Genomic DNA, 10,085 nt, shown 5'->3' on the forward strand with positions numbered 1-10,085 from the left:
ATGTTCAATGCATAATTCCTATTTATAGAGATTTGGTGCAAGAGTTATGCTCAAATAAGGTCTAATTAAATAATAATATTTTAATAGAAATCACAACTTCTACTCTAAGTAGTAGTACTAGGAGCGGCGACACCTTTAGGGAAATACTAGGGTTTGCCACCCTATGTAATAGTGCTTAGTTGGACCTTTCATGTATTAAGTCTAATTATATGTGTTACCTAGATTTTTATCCAACTCATTAACTATTTTCTATTTCTCAAAAGATTATTCATTTAACCAATTAATTTAATTAATTTATATTAATTAAATTAGTTTTTCAATTAAATCATTTTCTAAACCCAATTTAAATTCCATCAAAGTCATGGTAATTTTACTGTGTTAGAATCTATGAAGAAATTAATTTAATTGTCTTATTCAACAAATCTATGATGATTAATTAATTTAAGTATTTCTTCAAACTTTAATTATTTAATTACAATTAATCAAATAATAATCTGATAAGTCATCTTTTTCACCTAGCGACAAAATACATTCACTGCGAATAGTGATACATGCGATCTATTTCTCTTACTTATTGTTTTCATTCATTCCACAAACTATTGATTCTTTGTTCCAGGTTATCTTGAGCTAACGGATGGACCGCTTTGACATATATAATTAGAGCTCAAATAATTTGTAATTAAGTTTTGGTTCTTTGCCTATTAATTACAACTTATTTAATCATAGAGTCATTCTACTATAGTACCATGATTGAACTCTCCCCTATCATATATCATTATAAAAGCTACTTTATTAAGTGCACGCCCAATGACCTTGTCAAAAGTGTGCTACTCATAGGATATCCTTATTATATTTTGGATAAAATTTGTTCTCCCAATAAGATTCTATTTTATCTCATTTTTTTCATTACATCTTCCGATAAAATCAATTGCTAACACATAGTAATTAAATCATTTTTCTTATTAAAAAATGACCCATGGCCACGTTCCTTTTTCATCAATCATGTAATGCCAATGAGTGGATATCATTTATCCTCTATCGAGCTTTGAATTCCACTGTTGTAGAATGATGTTACATCATGCAAAAGTCGTATACTCAATACACCAACTTTTAGATCTAATGATTGTTGTTTGTATCAAAATAGAAATTTCGAAATTCAAATAGTATAAGGAATAAGAATGATTCAATTGTAGAATATAAACTAAATTTATAACTTTATACATAATACAAAACCAATAGCAAAATTTAATCAAACAAATTTAACTGCGCTACTGTTTAGTTTAGATTGAAATTTCAAAATTTGAAAAATATAATGACTAAAATTGACTCAATAAAAAATACATAAACTAAAATTAATCAAATTAAAATACTTGAGATAAATTGAACACAGGTTATTTCTAAAAAAAATTCAAGCGAAGAACTATATATCAATTTTTTATTTTTTATTTTATCGACTGTTTGTATGATAAATGATGTGAACGTCGACTTTGATTTAGAAGCTTATTTGGATTGGAAGGATAACGCACGTTTTATCATTTTTGGAACATTTCACTTTTAGGTCCTTCTACTTTTCATGTTTTACATTTAGGCCCTTTTTCCATGTCGACTTTATATATATATATAATAAGAATAATTAAATGTTATTATTTTCTATTATAAAATGTTAGTTTATATTAAAAATTAAGTTTTAAGGAGGTTTGGTTGTTAAATAAAGTATAGGTAAAAATACGTATATACTCGAGTAATTAAATTTTAATTGATAATTAATCAATTAGAAGTTAAAGATTAATGTGAAAAAATTATATTTTAAGATTATATCTCAAATTATATATATATAACTTTTCTGACATCTCATATTAAAAAAAAAAGTCACATTCTTAAAAAAAAAAGTCACATTCTTTAAAAAAAAGTATGTGCTAATTTTAAAATACTTAAACCACAAGACTTGAAGTTTGAATATAAGATAAGGTTCCTCTTCTAATCCTTATTAATGATGATCTAACATAATAAATCTTAATTTATTAAGTTTTACGTTACAGTATATATTTATGGAAAAAGAAATAGCATTAAAGCAAAAAGGCGTTTGCTAGTGCAAATATTTTTTATTTACAGTCTCACGAAAGGGAAGCATAGTGTCTCAAAATATATAGTCATGTGTGTACGATGTAATGATTCATTAGAGCCTAGCTAGTAAAAACTAAAAGTATAGAAAAAGCAGAGAAAATTGGAGGAATACAGAAGGAGGTTTCTTTTTTTTGTATTAATTAAATAAGCTTCGGATGATGGCGGCTTCGGCACTGTCGGCATCGATGGTGGCTAGGAGCTGGGACAGCCGGTCACTCAGATCATCAACTTCACGATGCAAGGTTTTTATGTAATTGCATGTCTGTTCTAAAACCTTGGCCGCTGATGATGCCTGCAGAGAATATACAGTCAAAATCCAATGGCAGCATGTTGTTATTGAAAGAGAGAGATGGAGAAGTAATATACCTTGTGAGAATGGGAATGAGGAATCTCGGGAAGAAGTTGGCGTAAGGTAGAGAGAAGTTGAGTGATCTGCTCCTCTGAAATATTGGTCCTGGACGACTCCCTCCACCTTCTGCTTGACATCTTATCACTGCCTATAACCCTAGGGGTTCAGTATGTTGTATGGAAATCAACGGCCTATTTATAATGTGAATGTCTTAATTTGTAGGCACAGAAAGAAGGGGACAATCAACCATCGTGTGTAGATTTTGTTACCAATTTAGGGTTTGATATAAAGTGGGCTTTGAATATGTGTTTGTATTCAAGCTTACATTGTGGGCCTTCACGTGCATGTCTTAATACGCCATCCCCAATTTTAAATATGTTTATTTTCAACAAAATCAAATTTTTTGTGAAATTTAAAAACACAAACACATAATTATTTTCTTTACTGAAGTTTAAATTTTTGTATTAAACACCAACCCATTTTCTTTTTCTCATTATAATTTTGGTTAAAATACGTAATAAATGTTTGTATTCTTTATAAATTTAAAACCTTATATTTTTATTTTTAAAAATTTAGTTCTTTTACTTTTCAAATTTCAAATTTTAAGTTCAACTATTAACACCGTTAAATTTATTTTGTTAAATTCAAGTTCATTACAACGTCATTTTTTTAGTTACATGGATACCAAGTGATTTTTTTTTATTTCAAATGTCTCACCCACAATTTTTTTTTTTAAATAACAGTGTTAACAACTAGACTTGAATTTTAAAATTTAAAATATAGAGGGCTTAATTTTAAATTTATAAAGAGTACAATAATTAAATTCTAAATTTATAAAGAGTATAAAGACCTATGTCACATTTTAACTACTTTCACGATAGTTCTCGTGAAGGATAAGACCCATTAAGCACTACCAAGCAAAATATTTACATAGATAATAATCCACTCATCTGAAAGCAATGGTGGTGCCAATAGTCGACCATGCTTTCTCTGAAAGTTGTGGTGGTGTTATTATTTATGGTTTTAGTATCTTTTTTAGTTATCGTTAAATTTAGTTTTTTTTGTTTTGTTTTAGAGAAGATAAAAGAGGTTGGTTATTTGAGGACTAGTTTCGCGCATCACCAACATCTTTGACATTGACATCATGATCGACCAAAGCATTGTCATACCAAATGTCTTGGTAGATTAGCACATTGTTACCATTGGAATATACTTATTTTCATGAATGGAAACAAATGACAGCTTCCATTTTTGGATATTGAGTATTTGCTTAAAGATATCATCACTATCATCAATAATATTTAAAAGACTAACTGAATTGGTACCGCTTATGAATCGGGTCTTTACTTAATTAAAAAAATTTAAAATTCATTATTAGTCCTTGTACTTTGCAAAAGTTGTGGATTTAGTCTATGTACTTTAATTTGATCACTTTTAGCCCCCTGTACTTTTTGAATTGGTCAGTTTAATCCCTATACTTTTTGAATCAATTATATCTGTTTGGTTAAATTAAATTTTTAATAATGTACTATGCATACAATTATAGATAGTCCAAATTCTCCAATTGAATCATTCTAAACCCTTATACTTTTCGAATTCTGAAATTTTAATCTTGACGCAAATAATCTACACTAGTCCATTAACTACATTTTTAGTGAGTAATATGTTAAAATAATAAGCCAACATGGCATTACACATATGATAATATATTTGTTGCATCAGATTTTGAAATAACATATCTCAACTTAATGAATTTAACAGCTACCATTTGGTGAGGACTAAAATTTTAAAATTTAAAAAGCATAGTGACTACAACGATAAAATTAAAGTATAAGGGTTAAACCCACAACTTTCTCTATAGGGACTAATAGTAGCATTTAACAATTAAGAAATTACCGAAAATACTCAAATCTTTTATAAAATAACAAACATTGCTATAAGAATATTTTTGTCATTTCATATTTTATGTTGTCATTTTATATTCTATACAAATTTTTTTAAAAAAATTGCACATAGGATTTGAACCTAAAATGCCATAATCCTCAATATTTTAACTTCATTTACGCAAGCCTCATTTATTTTTTACATCAATTTTTAATAATATATTTGTTATATAATTTTTTCACCCACATTGTGAGTGTACCATAATCTACTTATTATTATGTAGTAGATTGAATTGGTGTCATAAATTAATTAAATGTCTCTTGACTCAGTTGAAAAATTACTAGAAAGCTCCTTCTTTTACCAAAAAAATATATTTTGAGAATATTTTGTGTTTTTATATTTTATATAAAATTTATTAAAAAAACTATTTAAATCAATAGATGGTCAAACTTGAACACAAGCCATCATAATTTCAAAAACTTTAATTTTACCAATCCAAGCAAATTTCATTTATTTTTTTTTGTTGTTGTTATTGTTATTATTGCTGTTGTTGCTGTTGTTGTTTCTATTACAACCAAAAAATGGCTTAATAGAAATGGAAGTACTAAAAGATATTCTAAATTGACACACTCTTAAAAAACAAGACATAAACAAGACTTTCATAATTAGATTGATGGTCATTCTTCGGTCCAGTTGGTCTAATCAATTCGTCCAATTTGATTCAATAAATCATAAAAAATTATGAAAGAAAATTAGGTACAATCAATCTATACTGATTCTTAAGTCAACTGATTTGATGCCTCTCTCCGAAAAAATACCTCTGACTAATTCTCAATCTAACCAACTCAATTTCAACAACCATGGGCATAAGGATTATAAGTTTAAATAACTTATAATTTAATCCCATCATATTCATATATATATATAAAAGAATCATTGAATATATTACATGATACAATACTTAAATTATTTATAATTCTCCAATAAGATATTACGCGTTTAAACATATGTAAATTCAGATTTTTCAAATGGTTACAACAACAATAATATCAATCATGATAAAATTCCGTTGATATTGTATTTACTTTATTTATATGGATAATTGATTTGAATATTTGAATTTGATACTCATTTACATATTTAATTCTTGTTTAAATTTATAAATATATTTTTTAAAAGAAATTAATAGATTTGAATATCTAACCTATAATATTCCAAAAATTTTGGTATCAACTTTCACGTCCAATCAAAATAAATTAAATAATTTTTTAATACAATAAATTATTTCAAAATTTTCATATAAAATGATTAAATTTAGGTTTTCAGTATATTGACTTTTTATTTTAATTTTAAGACTAAATTAAATTTTGACTTTTAATGATTAAATTGATTTTCAACTTATGGGAAACTAATCTTGAAGCTAACTTTTTTTAAAGGGATTAAAGTGGCTTGTTTAGATTATGTTCAGCTTTAGGTTTAATTTTATTTGACTAAGAGGTATTTTGAGAATTAGTCTAATTTAAAATATGATTAAATTAAACTTAATTCACTATAAAATAATTTGAGTTAGGTTTTAGATTAAATTATAAATTAATCTGACTTAGAATGATTAAAATTTATTTAAGATTAAAATTAAACAATATATTATCTATTTATATTTTTTTTTCTTTTTTAAAATTCTGGTATCAATGACTTGTTTTAAAATCTTTGTGTTGTTTGTATAGTAATGTTTTTTAAATTTTTTCTCTCTTCCCTATTATCCATTTTATTTTATTTTAAAAAAGCTTGATATTACTCTAGTGTAATTTGCTTGGAATCTCCTCTAAATTAGCTTCTAATTCATTAGCTTTCGGTTTTAAATGTTTGAATTTATATAACATATGATATATTGCCATTACATGTACCCTAATTCATTCCTTTATGTTTCCTCATGATTTATTTATGTAATGATATTGCCCCGAATTTTTATTTCATGCTCAATATTAAGCTTGATGCTCGTAATTGCATTATGTTTTTAAGTTCCAACTTTTTGCCCAACATTATTCTTTTTTTTTTACCCTAAAGTAAACCAAACGAATATATTTTGAGCCGGTTTAATAATTGCATATTTGGAAACTCTTTAAAACAAAGGTAATGTTTGGCGTTTGAAAATTTGGAAAATCGTGCCCTAACGTGCTGGGCTTCTATTTTTTGTTTGCCCAAAATAGTCAAATATTCCTTTAAAATTTTATTCATGTTTTTTTAAATTTTAAAATAAAGCAATGTTCTATGTTTAAAAATTCGAGAAATCGAGCCCTAACGTGCTGGGTTTCGTTTTTTCGTTGGACCAAATAATTGAATACCCTTTTCGTTACGTTTTGGAAATCATGAAGTGACCTCAGTCTTTAGAGGCTTAAAATATTGTGTCCTAACGTGCTGGATGTGGTACTTTATTTCTTTGAAACGAGTGAATCTTAAAATCCAATTCGAGTTGATCACACATTCTTAAAGGAATCATATTTTGGCAATTTTTCTTTAAGTTTTCAACGATAGGACATTAAATAACCAATTGGTCCAAGTTTGGGCGTTATAAGGGTGCTAACCCTTCCTTGTGCGTAACCGACTCCCGAACCCTTTCTCTCAATTTTCGTAAACTTAAAATTATTGTTTTAATAAATCAAATGTTTTATTAAAATGGTCAATCTCAAGGTGATCCGATTACACCTCAAAAAGATCAGTAGCGACTCCATACCTCGTTTAAAAGTCGATCCCCGTTTTTCAAAATAAAAAATGGTTTCGACAGCTTGACGACTCCACTAGAGACCAATAAGAGAGTCAAGCCGTAAAATTGGTTATTTTCTATCCTTTTGTCAAAAATTTAAAATTTGGTTTTTGACATACGATCCTTTTACTACATTCATTTTGGCTCAAGTCTCATAAAATACTCTTGTATTGCATATTGCATGACCGTTGTGGTCACACCATTTAAGTGGGAGTGAGAAGCTATGTCTTAGTGAGGTTTTCACCTCCTCGTGGGCTAGTGGGCTGCTTTCGGGATACATCTGTACCTATGTCTTCGTGAGGTTTTCACCTCCCCATGGCCATAGGGAAATATATTCCCCTGAACTGAACTCGATCCACATGAGCCTATAGTGGGTGAGGATTGAGGAATCTGCTGGTTCAGGTAACCTGTCTTTAGAACTAAACCGTATATAGCGAGCCTTAAGTGCCCACCCTAAGTAGAGCCACTCCAAACCCTAGTGGTTACCCAAGGAGGTGCTCTATTTGCTATTTATTTCTTCTGTACTAATATATTTTGTTTGTTTTGATTATGATTGCATTGCATTACATCATCATAGAAAGGAGATGTTGATTCATATTTGATTGCTAAATAGAACAGTTTGTCATAAGAAAATTAATTTATTGATAAAGTGGATTATAATACGGTTGTCTGAATATGGTCCAAGTAAACACAACCGAAGAAGGCCGATAGTTCGTGGAGGAAAACAAGACTTTACTTGAAGATTCAAGCCGATAAAGATTATTCAAGAGTAGTCACGTCCCGGCTTTCTTAAAGGAGCTAAAAGCATTGCGAGAATAAGTAAGTAATAAGTCACAGCCCGGATTAAGCAAAAGGACCTAGTGGAGGCATCTATTGGAAGTTTGCGCGGTTTGACTTTAACAGAAAAAGGGATTGCCTGGAATATGAGGGTAAAGCCGCATATGTAATCCGTTTTATGTAAAGGAATTTGCTTTCTAGAAAAGTTGTTCTAATAGAATTGAATTCAGAATCAACGTCTTACTTTCTTTTGCATTTATTCCATGCATTTGCATTGCATTGCATCATGTGCATTAAACTTCACAAGAGAACCCTAATTAATTAGAAATCGTATTGTAGTTACCATAAACATTATTACTACACACAGAGAAAAGCCAAAGTTATGGATCAAAGGTTGGAAAAACTAGAATAAATGTAGAAGGAAATGCAGGATCGGCTGCAAGAACAGATGTAAGAGCAACTGACCAAGATTCAGCAGGATATGAAGGATCAGATGCTAGAATCACAAAAGAACATGATGAATCAGTTAACCCAATTATTGCTTGGAGGGCCAGGAAAAGGAAAGAGCCCTATGATCAATCTCGGGGATGACAGTGAGGATCCTGTCTATCCACTGGGTTTCGCCCCAACAAATGCCCCTGCACAACCCAATGCGTATCCACCTCGGGTGTCCGTCAACATTGGTTCTCAGCATCAAGATGGCGTTTCAACATTAACACACTTCCCGACAAGCTCAGGCTCCGGAGACAATCCGGCAAATCCTGGTGTCCCTGATCTGGATGACATGGCAGATGTAGAAAGGATAAAAGGAGAACTCCCAAAGTAGCTGGAAGACCGATACAATTAGTTGGAAGAGAAGTTCAAAGCGCTGGAAAACGCTGATTATCAGTGTGGAATGAATGCTAAGGAGTTAAGCTTGGTTTCGGATCTAGTGCTCCCTCCGAAGTTCAAAATGCCGGAGTTTGAAAAATACAATGGAACTAGCTACCTTGAAGCTCACAGCATGATGTTTTGTCGAAGGATGACTGGTCATGTTAATAATGATCAGTTGTTAATTCACTATTTTCAGGACAGTTTGACTGGGGTTGCGGCCAAATAGTACAATCAGCTGAATCGCACCCAAGTCAAATCATGGAGGGATTTAGCATAAGCTTTCATGAAGCATTATGGCCATGTGACGGACATAGCGCCTAATAGGATCACGTTACAGAATCTGGAGAAAAAGTCGAGTGAAAGTTTCAGGCAATATGCTCAGAGGTGGAGGGAAGTTGCTACACAGGTCCAACCACCACTTTTGGAAAAAGAAACAACCATGCTTTTCATTAATACCTTGAAAGTCCCATTCATTAATCACATGCTGGGCAGCGCAACTAAGAGTTTTGCTGACATAGTGATGTCCGGTGAAATGATAGAGAATGCGATAAGATGCGAAAAGATAGAGGCTGGGGAAAGCACTAGAAAGTCAGCCCTGAAAAAAAGAGAAAATGAGGTCAGCAATGTGAGCATAGGTTATGTAAAATCAATTACGGTCAATCAACCGAGAACGATGGCCACGGGCCAGCAAGCTTCGCCAAGACAAGAGCCCAATACAAGGCAAAACACGGAGAAGCTCCAGTTTACTCCCATTCCAGTAACATACCGGGAGCCGTACAAAAGTCTATTTGATGCATACGTTGTGGCCCCTATCTACTTAAAACCGTTGCAACCCTCATATCCCAAGTGGTACGACACGAACACTCAATGTTAATATCACGCGGGAATAGTGGGGCACTCGATAGAGAACTGTCTTTCTTTTAAAAAGGCTAGTTGAAAGGTTCATCAACATGGGCGTTGTGAAGTTCGACGATGCACCTGGTGTAGGAAATTCGTTACCTAATCATACTGAAAATGGGGTGAATGCGATAGCTGAAGATATGATGGAAAATTTGAGCATCAATACCATATCTGAAGAGGGGGTGATGGAAGGAAACTTATCAGGTATTCTCCCTTATGAGCTTTGAAATGTTATGAACAACTGGACTGCAGAAGTAATTCTGGTAGTTTTTAGAGCTAATACAGAGTAATGTTCAAAACACACTTATTGTTTTAAGCCTAGAAGCAACAAAAATCTTTTTTGAAATAGGATCATGTTCAAACATCTTTATTTTCAATAAAAAATGCACTTTTGTGTCTCATTCTGAGCAAATATTC

General features: G+C 30.9%; 1 protein-coding gene across 1 annotated transcript; it reads right to left on the reverse strand.

Moving 5' to 3' along the window:
• Positions 1-2,053: 2,053 nt before the first annotated feature.
• On the reverse strand, positions 2,054-2,647 carry LOC107888123 (transcription factor PRE6). Its single transcript, XM_016812266.2, has 2 exons — positions 2,491-2,647; positions 2,054-2,416 (listed from the first exon to the last, which is right to left on the reverse strand). Exons 1-2 carry the CDS (start codon positions 2,608-2,610, stop codon positions 2,261-2,263), a joined length of 276 nt encoding a protein of 91 aa, XP_016667755.2. The 5' UTR covers positions 2,611-2,647; the 3' UTR covers positions 2,054-2,260.
• Positions 2,648-10,085: the final 7,438 nt, after the last annotated feature.

The sequence above is a fragment of the Gossypium hirsutum genome, chromosome A05 (assembly GCF_007990345.1).
Source record: "Gossypium hirsutum isolate 1008001.06 chromosome A05, Gossypium_hirsutum_v2.1, whole genome shotgun sequence".
In the NCBI taxonomy this organism is placed as follows: domain Eukaryota; kingdom Viridiplantae; phylum Streptophyta; class Magnoliopsida; order Malvales; family Malvaceae; genus Gossypium; species Gossypium hirsutum.